Raw genomic sequence first — 21,178 nt, 5'->3', positions numbered from 1 at the left:
TTGTTTTTCCCCTATTTTAATTTTTCGATATTTTATTTTATTGTTTTGGTAAAGAAATGACCAATGGTTTGTTAATTGCCTAACGAGGCAGGAAAGCTATTGACAATTTTGACAGTAGACGGTCCTATGAGGCTGTAACGCATCGCATATTCGCATGAGACTTGGAAGTTTCGTGTATGGTGTGGTAGTTTTGGAATGGAAGAAGCCAACGTCAACCAAGTAACCAGCCATCTTTATCACTCTTTTTTTAGTTTGATATTTGACTACAATCCCAGAACTTCGATGCCATGCACTTTTTCTAGACAAAGTGAAGATCCAAAGTCCACCGCGCGTTCACATTCATGGAGAGGTGGTTATTAATTGGACCACTAATATTAACTGCCACAACCCTTTACCGGGGTCCACTTCTTATCCTTATGTATATATACAATACATGCATGTATTATATATTTTGTCACCCAACTGTGGGCAATTTCATAGTTACTTAATTTGCATAAGGGTGTGGACAATTTAATGTTGATATATATTATATTGACGAATATAATATATGCTTGTAGTTGGGAGATGAATTTAGGTGAAGGAGAAGATGCGTGTACGTGTATACATAATTATATATATATTAAATCGGAAATCATTTATTTATTTAACTTTGATCAAATAAATGGCAAACCAAATATTTTCGATGACCGTCCATTTGTTTTATCAAAGTTAGATAGACAAATAATTTCTGATTTGACTAATTTTTTACAATGATGATCTATTAATGAAGATATAAAAAATGAACGGTTTGGATCAACACAAAATGACTCGTATGGGCCCTAATAAGGTCAGACTCAACATAACTAAGTTGATATATACCTCAATAGAAAGAACATATATATATAGAGGATAATATGGTGTCGTACAATATTTATATTGTCACATTAAAATAAGAATTGACCTAAGCAATAATTTATCACGATTTTGTAAAATAATATTTATGTTATCAAATTGTCTAACATAATATTTCCATTATGTATACGTACACAAAAATATATAATATATATAGAGAAAATTATAGTAAAATGACTATTACTATACTCCATTTTTCAGTTAAGAATCTTGTTTTCACTTTGATTCTAATCAAGGACTATAATTAACGAAGCAGTAGTGCTAGATATACCACATTTTTATACCATAATTTCATACCACCTTATGTGGCAACTTACATGACATTCATACATTGGATACTAAAAAATAAAAATAAAAACCCAAAAAGAAAAAGAAAAACTATGTCCAATAAAGTAATGACACGTGTGATGGTATAAGAATGTGGTATAAGAAATGTGGTAAGTATAGCATTATTCTTAACGAAGTGTTTCAATTAAAGATATTTTGTCAACTATATGATAAGCACATGACCAATTTTAAGGGTAAAATTGTCTATTCTTCTAATAAATAAATAAAAAAAATAAAACTACTAGAATTAAACAAATAAAACTAAATCTATTTACTCGTTTGATTAAATGGTTATCAAAATACAACTATATGAAAATATTTTATTTTTTTTATTTGATCAAAGTTAGATGTTTTAATCATAAAAATGTAATGTAAAATGAGTCCAACAAAAAATCCCTTATTTTTACTAGTCACAAAAAGTGACCATTTGATGAACTTGATCTCATGCATACACGCAGGGCCGACCATTGTTGTCAAAATCTCACAGATTGGGCAATGTGGACATAAAATCAGGTCCACTAAAACTGTCATGGAATATCGATATGTTAAGACGAGAAGTACGAGTCCACCTGAAATTAAAGCAACAACCAATTGACATCTCTTTCTTCTTTGGGTTAGCAAATGACATGCATGATCTCTTTCTTTTTCTCCCTATAGTCTATATGTATATATATATATATATATGCTGATATGCATATCGCTTAATTGACAAGCTAACTGCCATATATGCATTTATGCAAATGTTTATCACTTTATCCCATCTGTTAATTAATTCCTAATTTATCCGTTCTTCATGGATGGTCGGTTGGCTAGCTCTAGAAAGCAGGCTAGCTAGCTGCCCAACCATGTGCATGTGCTCTCAACAGCTACCATTATACATATATATCCTCGATCTAGCTATAATCTATATGCTGCAAATTTCTGACTCAACTTTCCCCAGCCTAATACCATGTACACCTCAAAAAATCACAGTTTCTGGTTCTTAATTAGTTGTCACGTCTACAAAATGTTAGTTAAATTAAAGGCGAAAAACCCTATCCATCTTATCCATATATATGCTTTGCCACATTTGTCCAACTATATATATGGTGGCCAATTTAATTCATATTAGCTACCTAATTGGACTTAATTAATTTCGCTTGTTGTATATTGTTAAATTACCAAGCACCTTCTATATCTCAAACTTTATGCAAGCAATAGCACTTTCCCATTAATTCCCATGGGACTACGTACAATTAGTCAAAAAAAAAAATTTTGGTACAAATAGTTAGTCAAACATTTCGTTCGTACGTGCTAATGGAAACCTATATATTTTGTAATTTTTGTTGGTTCAATATGGACCAGACATATATGTCTCCTTATTAACGAAAAAGGAAAGAGCCGAAAACAATATTTCTTGGCCTGGATATTAATGTACTACTGTTGCATGCAGTCTTTATCTCATCTATAAATTAAGAGGGCTGCTATTTGCACACCCTCTTTTTTCTTTTTGCACACCCCTTTTGAAAAAAAAAAAAAGCCTCAAGAAAAATACCACTTTAACCCTCCCCTCACCCACACACCCCATTCCCATCCCCCCCTCTATTTTTTCTCACGTTCACACCCCCCTCCCCCTGTTTTTTTTTTTTTTTTTTCTTCTTCTTCTCCAGCCAGCCAGCCAGCCCCTCCATCTTTCTCAAGCTTGCACAGCCACGCCCACCACCATTCTCCCTCTCTCTACCATCTCTGCCGACCACCCCAGCCCCGCCCCAGCCCACCCCAGCCCCGCCCCTTCTCACCCCAACCCAGCCCCGACCACCCCAGCGGCTTCCAACCACCGGCGTGCCCTTCTCTCTCTCTCTCTCTCTCTCTCTCTCTCTCTCTCTCTCTCTCTCTCTCTCTCTCTCTCTCTCTCTCTCTCTCCGAGTAGCTGGTTCGGCGGGCACTTGCCGAACGGGTCCTTGATGTTCGGTGGGTACCTACCGAACAACACTCACATCGTTCGGCGGATGCCTGCCGAATGAGTGTGACATTTTCGGCGGGCCAGTGTCGAACGGATGCGCAGCTGCGCGCGGGAGGAGAGAGAGAGAGGAGGTGCTGCTGCTACAGGGCTGGGGTGCGGGAGGGAATGAGGTGGTCCGGTGAGGGGCTGAGTGGGTGGGTCGGGGCTGGGGTGGGCTGTGAGGGGTGGTCGGAGCTGGGTTGGGGTGGGCTGGGGAAGAGAGAGAGGAGGTGGTGCTGCGGGGGGGGGGTCGGTGCAGGGGCTGAGGGGCTAGGTGGGTTGGGTGGAGGGGGGAGGCCGGAGGGGGAGGGAGGGAGGGGTGGGTCGGGTGAGGGGGTTGAGGGGCTTGGTGGGTTGGGTGGAGGGGCTGGCTGGCTGGTTGGGTGGAGGGGCTGGCTGGCTGGCTGGAGAAGAAGAAGAAGAAAAAAAAAAAAAAACAGGGGGAGGGGGGTGTGAACGTGAGAAAAAAGAGAGGGAAAGAGGGGAGGGTGTGTAATGAAATGAGGGTATTTTGGTAATGGATTGGGTGTGTGTTGAGAGGTTTTGAATTTGAGGTAAGTGTGTGGGGTGTGTAGGAGAAAAAAAGGGAAAAAGGGTGTGTAAAAAGAAAAAAAAAGGGTGTGCAAATAGCAGCCCTCTAAATTAATTGACAGCTTTAAATTTGAATTGATCCACAAACAGCAGCCGAAAGCACAGTAGTCTGAAAAGACCAATGCAATAAGACTAAAACTTTTGGATTTGCGTTGGTTTATCATCATATATCATGTGTTGAAACTTACAAGTAATAGTCTGTCATCAAACTCGATCTTTTTAATTTCTCTGCAAATAATTAATTATTATATATTTAAACGTGTGGCATGGGATTTTAGGAGTACATATATACATTTGTGACCTCATTAAATATGTGTGTGTGATGATCTGAGTGGCTGACTAAGATGGTGACTCATATATCATGGAATATTATAATTATAGAATATTAGGCTGTTAATTTAAGTCAATATTCTTCTAAGTGGACTTAACGAATAGTCTCGACGATCGAATAAGATAAGAAATAATTACTTTATACTATATCTTTGATATACATTTTAACTTTTAATACCATAATTATTAATATATAGCAATTAGGTTAGTTTTATTAACAAACAGATAAGTTTGACTCCACCTTATTCTGTTGACTCCACCTGAGTGGCCAGGCTGCAATTACCATTTATTTCTGATTTTTTGTATTTCTTTTTCTTCTCTCTTTCTCCTCAAGTCTATCTCTTCTCTTTCGTCTGCTCTCTCTCTTCCCGCGATGTCTCTGAAGATCGGACTCTCGCCGTCCGGCAAGTGTAGCCAGTGGTGTGGGTCTCATCCTCTTCCTCTCTCTTCCATCTCCCTTCCCCAACCTCTGATGTCTAGCTCCAAGCAGATCCAGCAAATGGTGAGGTTCATTCGATCTTCTCCTTCTGGAGCTTCAGCGCGTTTCAATTTCGGGCTTGGTCGCGCGGGCAACTTTAAGAGCCCGAACCTGGTTGCCTTGGCTCTCAACCTCCAAGAGCTTATGGGCAAGGGATCTGCGGTTCGATGGAGGATTGGGCATGATCCAGCTCGAGGTAGACTCATACTTTGATTTATTATCAGTGGTAGGATCTTGATTTTTTTTTTTTTTTTTAAACTCAGTTTCTGAAACTACAAGTAAAAATGTGAAACTGCAATTTCTGGAACTGTAAGTGAACTGAAACTGCAGTTTATTGGAATTGCAAACTTGCAGTTGCAGTTACTAACTGCAAGTGAAACTGCAATTTATTGGAGTTGCAAGCTTGCAGTTGCAGAACGATGCTTGTGAGTGAAGATGAACAATTGTCGGTTTGGTAAAGTTGAAGAAAAAGATCCATTTAACAAAGAAAAAAAGAAGATCAGTTTTGGGCTGTTTGTGTAGTTGGTTTGGTTGTGATGCGTTGATGCTGGTTTTTTGGAAAGTGTCCGTATGTTATATTTTGGGCTGGTGAAAAGTGTCCGTAAGTTAATAAAAATAGATTGAGTGGTTTTAGTTAATATTCTGCTTTGTTAGTACATTATAATTAATGGACTCATAAAATAATCCCACAGCCACATGCATTATCGTTTAAAAATATTGAAGTACCTATGATTTCTCAATTATGTAACACAATTGGGTAGTTCTTTTAGGCATGCAAGAGTACAAATGAATATATTGGTTTGTTGATCATATCTTTATGTGGTCATGATATTTTGGCTGATCAATTAATTAATATTCCATAAATATGTTAAAATGATTCTTTTTCTTTTTATTGCTAATTGACTATAGCGTTTTAATGTTGTGATCATGGTAAATATATATATATATATTCTCATACTTAATTTCCAATTTTTTTTATTTCATTTTTTAATGTTTATCATATATAGTAATTAATTAAGTGTTCTGTATACCTCAATTATTCCATTATGTACTGGTCACCTAATATAATAATTAAAGGGAATATACATAGGCATTTATAATCCTTTTAGCATTTTCAAGTTCTTTTTTTTGGCTATATGTGATGCATGTATATGCAAGTCTTCCTTTTCTTCTAGTGCTATATGTCCACACGTCTGGCTAATTTTTTTTTTTTTTTTCCACCAAATCATCATCAACTGGGAAATATAAATCTTTAAATATCTAATGCTGCCATGATATTTTTACATCTCTATATAATCGGAAAAATTAAAGGAGACATAATATAGTGAGATCAGATATTAAGTAGGGCCAGTTGAGGTCAGGACCGTTAGGTCCTTTTGGGACTATCAATTTTCCCTTTTTCTTGTTGTTTTATGGTATATATCTTCAATCATCACTCATGCACCAGAAGAATTTAAAATGTTTTAAGAAGACAAAATCTTGCATTATGGTGGAGCATAGGTGCCTAGCTCTTTGTAACATAGTGTTTTTTTTTTTTTTTTTCTTGTGAAAGGTAGATATTTGAATATGAGACTTCTCCAATTAGGCGGTGGTGAATCTATATTATGGACTGCAGTCTATATATGCAAATTTTAATTTATGGTTTTACGGTTTTACCTAAGCCATAAATTAATTATATGCAGTCTATATATGCAAATCATGATTAACCACAGTCCACCCCAATTCTTATCCATCCCACCTCTAAATCTAAGCCCATGTTATATTTAATCTTAGATTTATGTTACAATTAGGGATAATGCCACAAGTAAAACTAAAAAAGATAACCGTTTTAAGTGTTGAAATGTGAAAGTTCACCAAATTTTATAAATTTCAGATTCATTTTAATATAAATTAATATTAAAGCGCCCATCAAAATGGTTTGACGAATCCCAAAATTTCAGGGTAGACAATTAGACATTGTGAAATAGTTAATTAGTCTTTTCATAACTCTTCCATATGTGTTTGATTTATTTCTTGAAAAAATAGAAAGAAAGCAAGCCTTTTTGGATCTCAGCCGTAGATGGAGTGCCAAAAGAAGGACCGTGGTCGGTTAGAGATGCACTTGAGAAGCTGCAAGGCACGTGGTGGCCAGCTGGGGCGGAGGCTCCGCGCACCTATTGGACCAGCGCCTCAGGATCTTACTAACTCTTTCCTTGAGTAACGGTCAATAATCAATATATATGACCCTTCATAAATTAATGCCCCCACATTCGAACATTCAAGTGCTTTTTATTTTTGATACAAAATATTAAACGTTTTTGTCACATAAAGCCACTCCTCTTTACAGACTTCAGCCTCTCTAGAAAGTGTCACACTGTGACCCCATTTACAATTTGGGATGGGAAACCTCTACAAAATTAGGGTCTTTGGACACTTTAATTTATTCAATTTAAATACTTTAGCTTATTTATAATATCAGAATAAATACTATACGTGTTAAATTCAACGGCTACACTACTTCCTTATCACTAAAAAAGTTTGTCTTGCAACAGAAATGCTTCAATTTTTTTTTTACTAAAATGGGACTTGAAATGAAAAAGAGTATCCATTCTTAAAATAGGAAAAAGGCTTTTTTACATTTTACACATTTGAAATTTGGGCTCAATCTCACTTCATTATCTAAAAATAAATTGTGTTAATTTGCTATTTGAATTAAAAATTTGTTACAATGTACCACTTCTAACTAATTTTGTCTAAATTTTTATTAAAAATAAGAGTATTTTGGTCTTTTTTCAAATTTATATTGTTAGAAAAAAATGAAATTTGTACACATTACTTATTTAGACATAATAAAAACTTGACTTAAAAAGATCAAAATACTCTTATTTTTAATAAAAATTTAGATAAAATGACTTAGAGGTAATATGTTATAACAAATTTTTAATTTAAGTAATAAATTGACGTAATTTTATATTTTAGATAATAAAGTAAAATTAAATTCAAAATTTAAATAAATAAAGTGTAATAAAACCTAGGAAAAATAAAAAACAAAATGTCACTTGTCAGGTTGCCTACTTGCCAAGTTGCCATCATGCCGGGGGAGAACAAATGTCACCAGCTACAAATAAGATAAACTTTCGTTGATCCTTGAGAGGAGCTCCAGCTGGACCAGCTCCATGCCTATTTATCTTTAATTACAATTTTATCACTTTATCTTCAAACAATTATGATTATATTTTCATACGTGGCCCTCTAACAGGATATTCTCCCCGACACACTCACAGTCCACAATCCCCACATCTCAACCGGTCCATTCTTCCTCCCATAGATCTAACGGTCCAGATCCCACTAGAAAACCGCGTCCCTACTTTTTGAGTCCTCTCTCTCTATATATATCCCCATGCATTTACTCCGTCTCCGTATCCCCACCGCCACTCACCTCCATCTCCAATTCTCACTTCAAACACTCTCAATCTTAAAACCTCTGACTAATTAAAGCTTAAGCCTTAATACGTACCTCATGAAAATGGCGTGGATGCTTTCTCTGAAGGTTGTGCTAATTTCGAGCGGCGTTGTGGCTCTGGCTCTGGCCATGAAGCTCTCTGTACCATTGGCGATGGAATTCATAACCTCACAGGTGCCTCTCATCTGGAGCTCCCTCCGCTCCTTGCTCAGGCCTCCGTATCTCTACGTCGTCATCAACGCCATCATCATCACCATCGCCGCTTCCTCAAGGTTCCACGGCCACCACGATCAGCCTCAGGCGAAGGAGGTTCCGACGACGACGCCGCCGCCGGTGGTGGTGTACGAGCAGAGAGAGGAGGAGGAGGAGCCTGTGTCTGTGGCTGTTGTTCAAGAGCTGAGGTCTGCAATGGTGCTTAAAGCCTCTGCAATCGCTGAGCCTGAGGTTGAAGATCGTGACGATGAAGACGACGAGCTTGTGATCTCGAGGTCCACGTGGACACCGCCGAAGAGGAGTTTGAATTCTTCGGTTGAGATTGCTTTACCGGCGGAGAAACCTCTTGTTTCTGAGAGGTTTATTCACCGGAAACCGGCTAAATCCAGTCCTGAAGATCGTGACGATGAAGACGACGAGCCTGTGATCTCGAGGTCCACGTGGACACCGCCGAAGAGGAGTTTGAATTCTTCGGTTGAGGTTGCTTTACCGGCGGAGAAACCTCTTGTTTCTGAGAGGTTTAGTCACCGGAAACCGGCTAAATCCAGTCCTGAAGATCGTGACGATGAAGACGACGAGCTTGTGATCTCGAGGTCCACGTGGACACCGCCGAAGAGGAGTTTGAATTCTTCGGTTGAGATTGCTTTACCGGCGGAGAAACCTCTTGTTTCTGCGAGGTTTAGTCACCGGAAACCGGCTAAATCCAGTCCTGAAGGTATTAATTAATTAATAATTTTTCATCTTAATTCTTTGTCATCGATCGTAATCGTAGTTTAATTTTAGTCGTAGAAAGTTAGAAACAAAGTAGAGTTCAAATATGGCGTACTCACCACGCAGGTCTACTTCACATCACTCACCACGCAGGTCTGCTTCACATCACTCACTCACGAGTCATGACAACTCTATGTTACTGTGAAATGTCTAAGATGTCCTTTTTTTCGTTTTACTGATTGATATAGAATAATGCTATATTTACCGGGAAATTTTTAATTTTTGCAGCTGCAAGGCCGTTACGAGTGCAGTTGTCAAAGCCGAAACGGCACGAGACGATGGAGAACACGTGGAAGGCGATAACGGAAGGGCGGTCGATGCCACTGAGCCGGCACATGAAGAAGAGCGAGACGTTACTGAATCATGGCCGAAACGCTGAAGTTTTGGCAGAGCTGGACCCGTTGGCAGTGCTCAAGGCGGAGACCTTTACGGACCGGACGAATTTCCAGCAACTGACAGTGGCGGCTGTGACTGGATCGGGAGCTAAGCTGAGGAAAGAGCCGTCGCTGAGTCAGGACGATTTGAACCGGCGAGTGGAAGCGTTTATAAGCAAGTTCAACCAAGAAATGAGGTTGCAGAGAGAAGAGTCCTTGAATCAGTACAAGGAGATGATCAACCGTGGAAGCCAATATTAACTGCATGATCATTAAAGTTTTCTAATTTAGTCAGAAGAGATTTGTTTAAAGTTCATTGGAATTTAATTATCACAAAAAAAAAAAAAAAAAAGGAAAAGGAAAAGATGAAGTAACAAATTTACTGGTAGTAATAAATTTTTTGCATTTGGTTTTAGGGTCAAAGTTCCATTCCATATACAGATGGGATCACAAAATACATGTCAGTCTGTAAATTAAGGAAGAAACTGCTATATCTTTTCTTTTTTATTGTAAAGGAAGTAACTTTAGAGAAGGTATAAGTTTTGTTGTTGTATCTTCTTTTCCTATATAATTTTTATACAAGAAAAATTGACTGTTGTCCATGAGATTAAAATATATTCTGATAAAACAATATTAGATGTTATCTACTAGACTAGACTAGACTAGATGGATTGATATTTCTATATTGGTATTTGAAGTCAAAATTAGTGATACTGTTTCTTAAGTGGTGAAAATGATTAGAATAACTCCTTTTTTATTTGGACAAGATCAAAGTAAGTTCTAAACTTCTCAGTTCTCACCAATAATTTTTTTTTTTCGTATGATATTTTTACTTATTGGATAAAATTTTAGTTCAAATATTCCTACCGACTAATTATTGGTCTGGAATCTGGATGATAAATTTTTTTATTCCACAATATTATAGAAATTTAAAGTTTTAATCCCATTCTCCATATAAAAAATTGGAATACCCCATCGGAGACACAAAAAGGAAAAAGAAAAAAGTTGGAGACTTGTAGATAGTGCTGAATTGCTGATGCAGTTTGGATGCCATGCCTAGGTATATTCACCCATCTGACATTAGTTTTTATATCATGAGTTGATGACCTTTTAGTAAAGGATGCCGGATAAGGCACTCAATAATCCATTCAGTTATGAATTATGATTAGCGAAGTGGACTCATGGCGCTTTCCATCTGTCCAAATTGTGAAGGGTCTGTAGGCTCTGTACGTTTTTAAGTCAAACACTCTGCCTCTTGAATCTTGAGGTAGCTTTTGCACACAATTAGCCCTGTAGCTTATAAAGTTCTAATTGATCTACTTATTCCTTGTCCAAATTTCAAACATAAGGATTATTATTATAATTGTGTAAACTCTTCATTTGGTCCCTTTCATCTTGATGGCCAACAGGCCCAACACTCGTGTCATTCACTCATTCATAGGCTTAATGGGTTGCTATTTGAGGTGTCTAATCATGACAGTAATAGCTGCTCAATACCTTGTGTTAAATGATAAAAAATATATAAGGTCCCTAATATTACAAGTAGGTTACTAAGAAAGTTGGCCTAAGAAGGACAATGGAAATTGTTGAATGAGACCTGTTTCGAACTTTCTTAGTGACCAACTTCCATGAAAGACTGAGCATAGGAAACTACAGCTATTTGCTTGCTTAAAATATACATGTCCAGGATACAACGAAGAAAAAGAAAAAAATCTGAATACAATGAGATCTCAATAGTCAGTGGACTATGCATATCAAAAATTTCATAAATCAGCCTCGTTTTAGCCTTTTTATTCTCTCAAGGGCTCCAAGGCGGCTGTCACCGTCCTTGTCTTTAGTAGCAGCATCACCACCTTCACCCTCATCTTTTTCAGACTCTTTTCTCTTGTTAGCTAACTCTCCAAAAACAGCAGATGGGACCTCCTTCTGTGCAATTTCGACCCTTTCATCATCTTCTGAATCACTTTCTTCGGGTAGTTCAATGTCTTCATGATTTGCAGTAGTTTTTATCTCTCCATCAGTCTGTGATTCTACTCCAGCACTCACAAAGCCCACTTTTCTGTTGCCATCTTTAGTAGTAGTACCGTTGGCCGAAGGTGCCAACTGCCTCTCTAGAGCAGCCATTTCATCTTCAGGGACTCCAGCCTGTTTCAATTTGTCTTTTGCCTCATCAACGCTCAGCCTCTGATCCTTTTGCATCATATACTCAGGTAGAATGAAGTGTGTCTGCAAGAACAATAAAAATAAGAATTGAAATGAGCAATTAAGTAATTCTTTCTCTGAGATGGTGAGACCTCTGCCTAGGTTGCTAGCAAAATTAAGCGGACTAAATATTTTAGATAAAAACAGAATTAGAATTAATGAACTTGCCTGGCTGTAGCTTGCAGAAACACTTCGTTTAATTCGAAGCATCTCTCTGAAGGTATCTTCATTTCCATGTTGTACCTCAAACTCATGCCATTTGTTCCAGAACTCTGTATCAGATCGTGGATCTGAAAACTGTGATGCATATACATATACTCCCCGAGCACGATCAATTTCTCCCAAGCTCTTCTCAAGCTCACCATACTTCAAACACATTGTCTTCACATCTTTGTCTTGAAGACCGGATTCTATTGCTTGCTCATATATCTCCCTTGTTTTGGGGATGCCAAATATCTCAGCTGCACGAGCAATATAGATTTCATACATGCTCAATTTCTCATGGTTTGGAACAGACTTAGTTGCTTCATCATAGACCTTCATAGCCCGTTTTGCTAAACCATAATCCTCCTCCAGTTTTGCAAATTGAAGATACAAAGGTTTTTTACAATCTGCAGGGGCCTGAGAGACCATGTTTAGGTCAGTAATGTATCACAATAAATTAAATAATGCAAAAAAGGCAACATTCTAGCATTATTGAAAACTAACTGATTTCAAAGTCATGGAGAATTACACACAAATTTATACACATTAAGTAAAGCAGAGTAAGTGATATATATAACATCAGTAGATCAGAAGGCGTACTCATAAAAGGAACACCAAGAAAAATACAGGTTCTAGCAAGTCATGCTAAAGGCAGGTTACTATATTGATTAAAGTTGAGTTATTTCCTCTGTGCTCCAGCCGTCTTTAAGTTTCAATATTTTTTTTTATACTTGGTAAGATTTGAACTAAGACCTACCACAACCTCACCTACTTCTCACAAATGAATGCATGGAAATAGTAAAAAAGAAGGTCCTTTCAAGCACCTTGGTTTATAATATTCAAGGTACCACATTCATCCCATGACAAAATACACACATATAATCATATTGTGAAGGCACCAAGATATTGATTGGATACAGAAAACACTGTGATACAGGCCTCCCATGATTTGTAAATGAAAAGTAAACCACATCCAAAAACCATTTGGAACCTTTAATTACACCTCAATAACTTGTCAAGTTTCACTTTAAACAATGGACAGTAGGCACTAAGAATGACACGACAAGATAGAATCTCAAGAATCAACCATATAGTTGCTAATCAGATAAGAATAAAATCATTAACTAAGTCTAAAACCAAGGCGACAAAAGTAGAAAAGCAATGCTTAACCCAGATAAACAATGGAATAGGCAGTCCACTGTCAAAACTTTAGCGCTTTAGAAATAACAGAATAACTTATAGTACCAGACAAAAGTCTAAAGAGAATGATAATGTCGTACCGCTTTAACAGCATCCTCAAATAGCAGTCTTGCACGTTCCAGTTTAGTCTTCCCATATCTCTTTACAAACTTGGAAAGATATGTAACCCAAATGTCTTTAACATGAGGGTACTTAAATATCTGGGTACCCTTTTCATATACCTTGAACGCATCTTCAAAATATTTATGCTCCTGCAGCAGTCAAATTTTCATTGTAAGATATTTAGAAGTAAAATTTCCAAGAACATAGCTATAGGAGGAATGCCATACTTCCAGAAGCAATGCATAATTGATTATGATTTGTGGTGTGGCTATTCTCAAATCCAATATCCTCTCGTAAACTTCCCGAGTGGACTCTAATGAACCCAGGCTCTCCTCCAAGTCCACATAAAAGGTCCAAAGTCTCAGGGATTTATGCAGCTTCATCTGAACAGGTTCATGTCCATCAGAAGCCACTACAAGAGCATAAACCAAAGGTTCAACAGTTAGTTATCGTTTCACAAATTCCAAACAAATCAAACCAATCAAGATGATAATTAACTTAAAAAAAACATATATCTGTCTCCAAAGTAAGTATAGAAAATAGCATAAATAATTATATGCAAGATACTAGGTGCAACATTTATATAAACAGAAGCATATCTATGTTTGAGATTTATATAAACAGAATAAGCTTTCAAAAAAAATTACATAAGCGAAATAATTAAAATACTGAATAAAAACCTCTCTAAAGTTTTTATTTGAACTTCCAACTCACACTATTAAATAATGTAGTGTCATATTTAAATGTAATTGTAGACCAATGACATCAACAGGCAAAACTACCCAGCAAACCAATGGAAGATGAGCATTACCTTTTCGTTTCACTTCAACCGATGGCTCTGCTGTGGCCCGCCTCATCAGTTCCAACGCTCCTTTGAAATTCTTATGCCTCAATTCCATTTCTGCCCACTCACACCAAAGACTAGCCAAATTATCCACAGTCTTGTAGTTCACCTGCACTGCTTTATCGAAGATCACTCTTGCATTTGCAATATCTTTGTGGTTCTCATACAACTTGGCAAAAGCAACCCACAATGTATGAGGCTTCCCCACTGCTTTCATAGGATCAACGGTCCTCACCGCCTCAGTGTAAGTAAGTATCTGCTTCGTGGGATTGCCCTCAAAGAGCTTCACTCTTCGGTGCCACTGCTCTACATTATGTGGATTTTGTCGTAAAAGAACACTATTAGCCAGTATAGGTCTTCTATCCATGAGATGGTCCAATCGCGCCAACCTCAAATCAACATCCTTATCATCATGTAACCAAAACCCATTAAGTATTTTCTTCTCAAACTCAGCAGCAGACAAGTTTACATCTGACCGAACATCTTCTTCCTCCTCATTTCCATTCTCTTCCACCATTTCTTCTTCTTCTTCCTCCTCATCACTCATATCCATGTTCTCCATCTTATGAGCAAGCATGCTCTCTTCAAACTGAGCATAGGAATCAAAAATCACACTAAAATCTCTCACCGTTACCACAGTAGTCATACCCTCCTCAAATATATCCCTCGCCTTCTCATGCAAATTCCTCCTAATGTAATACTCCGCAAGCGAAGTCCACAACCGTCCCACTTCATCTGTAAACTTCCTAATCCCACCTCTAATTATAGCATCAACATTGAGCCCCGAAACCTCCGTAGCGTGCTTAGTAAGCAAATCACACAATTCCAGCCACAGCCTATGCTTCGTCTTCCCCTTTATCGAATAAAATTGATCGTCATTCAACACCGAAGCGAGCCTCTCGGAGGCCTCTTGCCAAAGACTAGAATTTAACAAAAACTCAATGAAATCTTCAATATGGGTAGGGTCATATTTCAAGTACCTGCGATAAACCCGAAGCGAGGTCTCGATTGGGACACCCTTTTGGCTAACGAAGACGAGGTACGGCTCCCAAATGCGTTCGTGTTGCGTCACCGGAAGGGCACACAGCGCTCTATCGAAGGTCCGGCGAGTCCGGGTGACCAATTTCTGGTCCGTCAAGGTTTGCAAATACAGAATCCAAATCCTGGGCATTTTGTGCATGGTAACTAGGGCTCTTTCGAAGGTGTTGTTGAGGGTTTCGTACTGGGAGTGAGTGATGGGCAAGTTCCGAACGAGTTCGAGGCGTTCGCGAAGGTAAGCGTACCAAATCTTGTAGCTCCCAGGAAGGGCCTTGAGGGCTCGCTCGTAGATTATGAAACGCTTCTTGAATGGAGCTTCGGATCGAGCGATTAGGTAGCGCCACCATAGCTTGAGGCTAAAGGGGTTTCGTAGAAGCTCTTCTTCGTAGAGAAGGTCGTCTTGGGATGGGTATAGTTCCTGAGAGATCGACATGGGCAAGCAAAAATTTGCAGAGATTGGAGTTGTTAACCCCCGGGAAAACCCTAAACCTCTCGAAACAATTTGCACGACTTTTAATTGTTGGGGATGTTGAATTTTGGATGCCAAAATTTGGGGTTTGGGCTTGAAAAAACCCTAATAAATCCAATCTCTGAACACTAAATCCCACGTAAACACACCGAGAAAAGAGAGACGGTAGGGAGGGAACAGAGCTCACTCTGTCATAAACTGGAATTAGAATTGTTGAGGAAATCAGAACCAGAACTGGACAAGGAAAACACAGAGGCCCATTGGACCACCGTTTGTATTCTGATCTGTGTGCTGGGCTTCAAGCCCATCCCTGTTTGGGTAAATATCTAGTGGGGCTACCAAACAAACCCCACCAAATTCTTTTCCCACCCACTCAAAGATTTTTCTCTTAATATTCCATTTTTGTCCTCATTTATTTAAAAAAAAATTAAAAAACTGAACCACCTACCCAAACCCACTTTCCTCCCTCCCTCCCTCCCTCCAACCCACCTCGCCGCCACTTCCGGCCCCACCATCGATACGGTGTTGGACTTCAGACTACTTCACTCAAGAGAGAGAACAAGGAAGATAAAATGGGAAAGAGAGGGAGAGAGAAATGAAGGACAGCGCTGCTTCTGGTGGGCCGGCAGCAGGTGGGTGGTGGCGTGGGGTGGGGTGGGTGTTCTCTGGGAGTGCAGATCCCCTACCAGTTTTTTGGTACCCGTTTAGTACCAGGCTAAAATCTTAGCCATTGAACTCAGAGTAGAGAGAGAAAGAGTAAGGAGAGAAAATGAGTTCAATGACTAAGATTTTAGCCTGGTACCAAACGGGTACCAAAAAACTGGTAGGGGATCCTTACTCGTTCTCTGGTTCATTTTTATTTTTAAGTGGGTGGGAAAAGAATTTGGTGGGGTTTGTTTGGAATCCCCATTGTCCAGTCTACTTTACTAGGCCCAGAAGTAGCCCTGCCCAGTCCAGACCAGACGTGTTGCAAATGGGCTGATGCGGGCCCATCATCAATGTTCATGGCATGACGGAAACTCGGAAAGGACAAGGTCTTGGAAACAGGGAAAGAAAGAAAGGCCCTGTCGCTTTCCAACTGCTACACGTAGATGCCGTCAGCAGCAACAATTATGTGCGCCTTCACACACGCAACCCCCCCCCCCCCTTCCTCTCTCTCTCTCTCTCTCTCTCTCTTCTCCGAGAGACACACACGCCTTCTCTCTCTCTCTCTCTCTCTCTTCTCTTCTCCACCATAACTCTGTGAGCGCCACCCATATCTGAGTTTTTTATTTCTCAGCTACTCACCAAGGAGCAGTCCAAGTTTTTTTTTTGTGCTCGGAGTTTGTCTGAGGTAATCTCTCAGCTACCCAATTCATTTTACATTTAGGAACATAAAGTTTCTGAATTCATATTAAATTTGGTGCTGATTTATGCTGATGGGTGTTGTTTGGATGATGTGATTTGGTTTCGGATTTAGGGTCTTCTTTATTTTGGTTATTCAGCGGCCATGGCCGCTTAAGATGAGGAGGGCCATGGGCCCATGGCTTCCATGTTTGCACACTTGAGAGATGAGGGCCATGGCTTCCATATTTACATAGTGAGAGGCTAATTTGTTTTTCGGTGTGTGTTTCTTTTGCTTATTTTCTATTTAGATGATATTATTTGTTTGATTTACTGGGTTTTGTCAATTTTCTATTTTAGACTTCAATATTCAGGTCTATTAGGTTTTCAGGGTCTATTCAGAGTTTAGGTAGAAAAACAAATGCCAACGTAGTATGCAATTTTATTGAAAATAATGGAGTCCAATACATTATTTATATGTTTGTGATGCTGAAGCTGAAATATTTATGTGTAGGGTGAGATTTTGAACATATAGGGTATTTGTCTGTGTTTCTTTTTGCTGATTTTTTTATTCTGGTATACTTCTTACTAGCGAAGATGATGTATTTTGCCCTGTTTGGTTTCCAAGATTTTGGATGAAAATTAGTGGAAAACTCGGTTTTGAATATCTTCTTTGTTCTCGGGCCAAAAAAAGAATCATCTTTGCTCTTTTTTCTGAAAGAGAAGCAGAAGGAAAAAGTCAGCCCATCAAAGCTGAATGTTGCAACATACTCTGTTTACTTGAGTTTCTGTGTTTTTTAGGCTAATAAACTGAAATTTTGTTGTTTACAAGACCAGCAAAGAAAATTGAAATTTATGGTAATATGGTATCTTATGAATCAAAGTTATTCTTTTGCTGCATTCTCCCAGCAACCAAACTGACCCTTTGTATTGATTTTTTTTTTTCTGATCATAAGAATTTGTTGATTTTCTTTGGATGCTTACTAAAATGCTCAACATTTCTGGGCTTCAATGAGATTGATTAAGTAAACCATTTTTTGCCCTTATGTTGTGATCTTCCTTTTATCTGGCTGGTTGTTGAGTGTGGAATAAAATCTTATACTTTTGTTTTGTTTTCTTTCTATGCAGTTCTTTCTTCAGTGAGTAAAGTTCTTTCTCCTTTGCGCGTGTCCCGTTCTCTTCTCCAATACTCCACATACACACGCATACCCAAGAATTCTTGTTTTCTAACCCAAAGTATCAATCAATATACATTAGTAAAATGGAGGTCAAGCTTTGGAATGACAAGCGTGAAAGAGAAATGTATGAAAACTTTTCTGAACTTTACGCCATTATAAAGGCCACTGAGAAGCTTGAGAAGGCATACATTCGTGATGTGATCTCTTCGTCAGTGTATGAGACGGAATGCCAGAAACTCATTGCCCACTTTAAAACTCTGGCTTCCACGCTTAAAGACACCATCCCAAGCATTGAGCGCTTTGCAGATACATATAAGATGGACTGCCCGGCAGCTATAAACCGTCTTGTGACCTCTGGGGTGCCTGCCACAGTGGAGCACCGGGCTGCTGCAGCTTCCTCCATGACTTCCTCGGCTGCTGCTGTGGCAGAGTGCACACAGAACTTCATTACGGCAATGGACTCATTGAAGCTGAATATGATTGCAGTTGATCAGGTGCACCCCTTGCTTCAAGACCTCGCAACTTCTCTTAATAAGTTGACCTTTCTGCCTCCGGACTTTTTGGGGAAGGTAAAGTTGAAGGAGTGGATTGCAAGGCTGTCGAAGATGGGAGCAGCCGATGAGTTGACAGAGCAGCAGGCTAGGCAGCTTCACTTTGATCTTGAGTCATCCTATAATTCGTTTATGGCAGCTTTGCCCAATGCTGGTCCTTGATTGTTTTGGGTAGTTTGTCAATAAGCTGGCATGATCTTTTCGATGGGTGATTTGTTATATAGTGTTTTGTGCTCGATTAGAGCTGCTTGTTTGCTAGTACCTTACAGCTGCTTGCTTGCTTGCTAGTGCCTCAGTGATCTCGCGGACGGGATTACTAATTTTCTGCAGCCTATACATTTTGCGGATGACTGCATATCTGGACTAAATATTAGTATCTTGTGCCAAAAACCATGCCAGATTTGATTTTCAAACCATATTGTAGAAGTGCTTGAATTCCGTTTCTTTCTTGATTCTTAATGGCATATTGTTTCGATTATTGTTTACTCAAAGAATGTGTATTAGATGTAAGCAAAAATGCAGAGCCTGTTGACTTGGAAAAGCAATTATGGGTTTTGTGACCACTAGTATTGGGAATGTGTATTACTAATTGCCGTATATTTTTAGTTCGTTTTGTGAAAGCAAGGTATTTGATGAATGAGTCGCCGTCCTTGGTACAGTGACCCGTAGTATCTCTACTAGTTTTGATCGTGCCATAACTGTCACAGACGGACTTTGGTTAGGTGCTTAGGTGCTTAGGTGCACCAACCGTGGCCTTATTCTATTCTATTAAACTACTACACAGAATCCTGGATAGGTGCACCACTACTGGTTTTATTTTTATTTAATGGTGACAAGAGTGCTGATTTTAATATTAAAGATATGAATTCATAGCTCAACCCCAACTACTTTTCTATTTTAAACAGATTCTTTGTAAGTTTGTAACATAATCAATTAATTATCAGTTTAGTAATATTTGTTTTGTTGAAAGAAGTTGGATGGTCAATCCATATATAATGCAATTTTGGGAAAAGGGTAATAATAATGGAAAGGGGAAAAAAGTGAAAAAGCAGTTGAAACATGCAATGTCTTTCATAGAAGGAGAAAAATAGAGTTTGCATTACAAATTTACATATCTAAGTGTTGTTGTGCTAAGTAGCTGTGTGTCACTGTTAGACATGAAAAATGAAGATTTGCTTAATTTAATCAGAGACCTAACTATGTTCCCTAAGGTGATAAAAAAAGAGGCAGTATGTATACATAAGGCAGAATAATATGAATTGACTTTCCTGTCCCTCGTCGTCCCCCTTACGAGTTGTTAATATGATTAATATAAGGCAGAATGTAGATTATGAGAGGAAAGAGAAGGATAACGAGGAGCAGGAGTCCAAGAAGTATGGCAATGCAGGTCCACTTCCTGGACTTATTCTGCTGCACCTTGGCCTCCTGAAGCTCGTCCGTCCCGCGGCGGACGAAGGAGCTGGCGTGAGCGACATGGCTCTCGATGTCGTTGAGCTGGTGGCCCTGCGCTTCGACGAGAGCCGCCATGTCCAAGAAAATGTGGTGCAGCTCGATCAAGTTCTTCTCAATCTCCTTGACCGCATCATGTCTCTCTTGAATTTCGGAAATGGTGTCGAGAATCTGACCCCTGCCCTGCTCCTGAATGGCCTTCTGCAAGAAGCTCTCGCTCTCGCCGCTGGATATCAAGTTCTCGATGGTCTCCTCGCTGGCCTTCTCCCCCGTGATGGTGAAGTACCTCCGCTCGACCGTCTCCTTGTACTCCTCCGTCATTCGCCCTCTCAACCCCTGAAAGTCATCCATCATGTCCTTCAACTTCTTCCCCAACCCACTCACCACGGAAGTCCGGGTTCGATCGGCGGAGGACCCGGGTCCGCAACCGGGGAGCTTTCGGTGTGCGGCGTTCGAACGCTCCAGCCCTTCCAGCTTCCCCTTGATCAGTTTGACCCGTTTCAGGACCTGCTCCACATCCAAGTCCATCCGGGTCCGGACCTCCTTCATGGTTTTCGCATTGTGGACGATCTTGCACTCCTCGTTGGCTTCCTGGAGCTTCCTGTACAGCTGCTCCACCTGTCTCATGTCCTCCTTCACATTCTCGACGTCCTCGAAGAACTTGTCCAGATTCACAGTCTCCTTGCCGGCCTCCATGTCGTCCAGGTAGGCCTGCTGCTTCAGGTCTGTGTATTTCTTGAACGAGCTCGAGAATAAGTCATTCATCTTGAACCAATTGATCAAATTCACTCACAAAGTTGATTAATTAATTAATGAATGGCTTTCTTTCTTATTTTTTTCTGTTTGTGAAATTCACTGGGCAAACAAAAAGTAGTTTGATCGAATTGAAAAAACCATGCATAAGTCTCCTCCTCCTCTGCTGCTGCATATCAGGGTTTCTGTGTGTAATGAGGAGGAAGACAAAGCCACAAAGGAGGTGACAAAAGCAGAAACTGAATGTCACCAAGAAATGGACGCAGGGCGCGAAGCTTCCTTATTTTTGGTGAGGGTACAGAGGCATTAGAGGTTTTGGATTCATTTGATATTTAGGACCAGCCAAATCAACCTATAACCCCGTTCAAACATTGCACACAGCTGCTCGATATCGAACTAACACGTGCCAAGCTTGTCAAGATAGTTTCGTTGACTTGGTCGTACCATTTTCTATCCTCCCAATCACA

At 39.3% G+C, this 21,178-nt stretch overlaps 4 protein-coding genes across 6 annotated transcripts; 2 read left to right on the top strand and 2 right to left on the bottom strand.

Annotated features, from left to right (window-relative positions):
- Positions 1 to 7,992: 7,992 nt before the first annotated feature.
- LOC147296740 (uncharacterized) lies at positions 7,993 to 9,951 on the top strand. The gene is made up of 2 exons (XM_086229613.1): positions 7,993 to 8,968; positions 9,253 to 9,951. The coding sequence occupies exons 1-2, from the start codon at positions 8,098 to 8,100 to the stop codon at positions 9,657 to 9,659; spliced, it is 1,278 nt and encodes a 425-aa protein (XP_086085739.1). The 5' UTR covers positions 7,993 to 8,097; the 3' UTR covers positions 9,660 to 9,951.
- Positions 9,952 to 11,041: 1,090 nt separating this feature from the next.
- On the bottom strand, positions 11,042 to 15,683 carry LOC147296739 (Tetratricopeptide repeat (TPR)-like superfamily protein). The gene is made up of 5 exons (XM_086229989.1): positions 13,918 to 15,683; positions 13,334 to 13,518; positions 13,085 to 13,255; positions 11,769 to 12,221; positions 11,042 to 11,624 (listed from the first exon to the last, which is right to left on the bottom strand). The coding sequence occupies exons 1-5, from the start codon at positions 15,419 to 15,421 to the stop codon at positions 11,169 to 11,171; spliced, it is 2,769 nt and encodes a 922-aa protein (XP_086086115.1). The 5' UTR covers positions 15,422 to 15,683; the 3' UTR covers positions 11,042 to 11,168.
- Positions 15,684 to 16,629: 946 nt separating this feature from the next.
- On the top strand, positions 16,630 to 19,146 carry LOC147296738 (vacuolar protein sorting-associated protein 28 homolog 1). 3 transcript variants are annotated; one of them, XM_086233389.1, is made up of 3 exons: positions 16,637 to 16,790; positions 16,917 to 17,036; positions 17,909 to 19,146. In XM_086233389.1, the coding sequence occupies exon 3, from the start codon at positions 18,042 to 18,044 to the stop codon at positions 18,669 to 18,671; it is 630 nt and encodes a 209-aa protein (XP_086089515.1). In that variant the 5' UTR covers positions 16,637 to 16,790; positions 16,917 to 17,036; positions 17,909 to 18,041; the 3' UTR covers positions 18,672 to 19,146. The 3 variants fall into 3 exon arrangements, with proteins under 3 accessions (XP_086089502.1, XP_086089515.1, XP_086089510.1); XM_086233384.1 differs by having other exon boundaries at positions 16,917 to 17,059; XM_086233376.1 differs by lacking the exon at positions 16,917 to 17,036 and having other exon boundaries at positions 16,630 to 16,790.
- Positions 19,147 to 19,659: 513 nt separating this feature from the next.
- On the bottom strand, positions 19,660 to 20,745 carry LOC147296737 (syntaxin-124-like). The gene has a single exon (XM_086233364.1). The coding sequence runs from the start codon at positions 20,721 to 20,723 to the stop codon at positions 19,797 to 19,799; it is 927 nt and encodes a 308-aa protein (XP_086089490.1). The 5' UTR covers positions 20,724 to 20,745; the 3' UTR covers positions 19,660 to 19,796.
- Positions 20,746 to 21,178: the final 433 nt, after the last annotated feature.

The sequence above is a fragment of the Dryas octopetala genome, chromosome 1, assembly GCF_963921425.1.
Source record: "Dryas octopetala chromosome 1, drDryOcto1.1, whole genome shotgun sequence".
Lineage (NCBI taxonomy): Eukaryota > Viridiplantae > Streptophyta > Magnoliopsida > Rosales > Rosaceae > Dryas > Dryas octopetala.
Note: the sequence above shows the minus strand (reverse complement) of the source record. Positions and strands in the feature narration are given on the sequence as shown.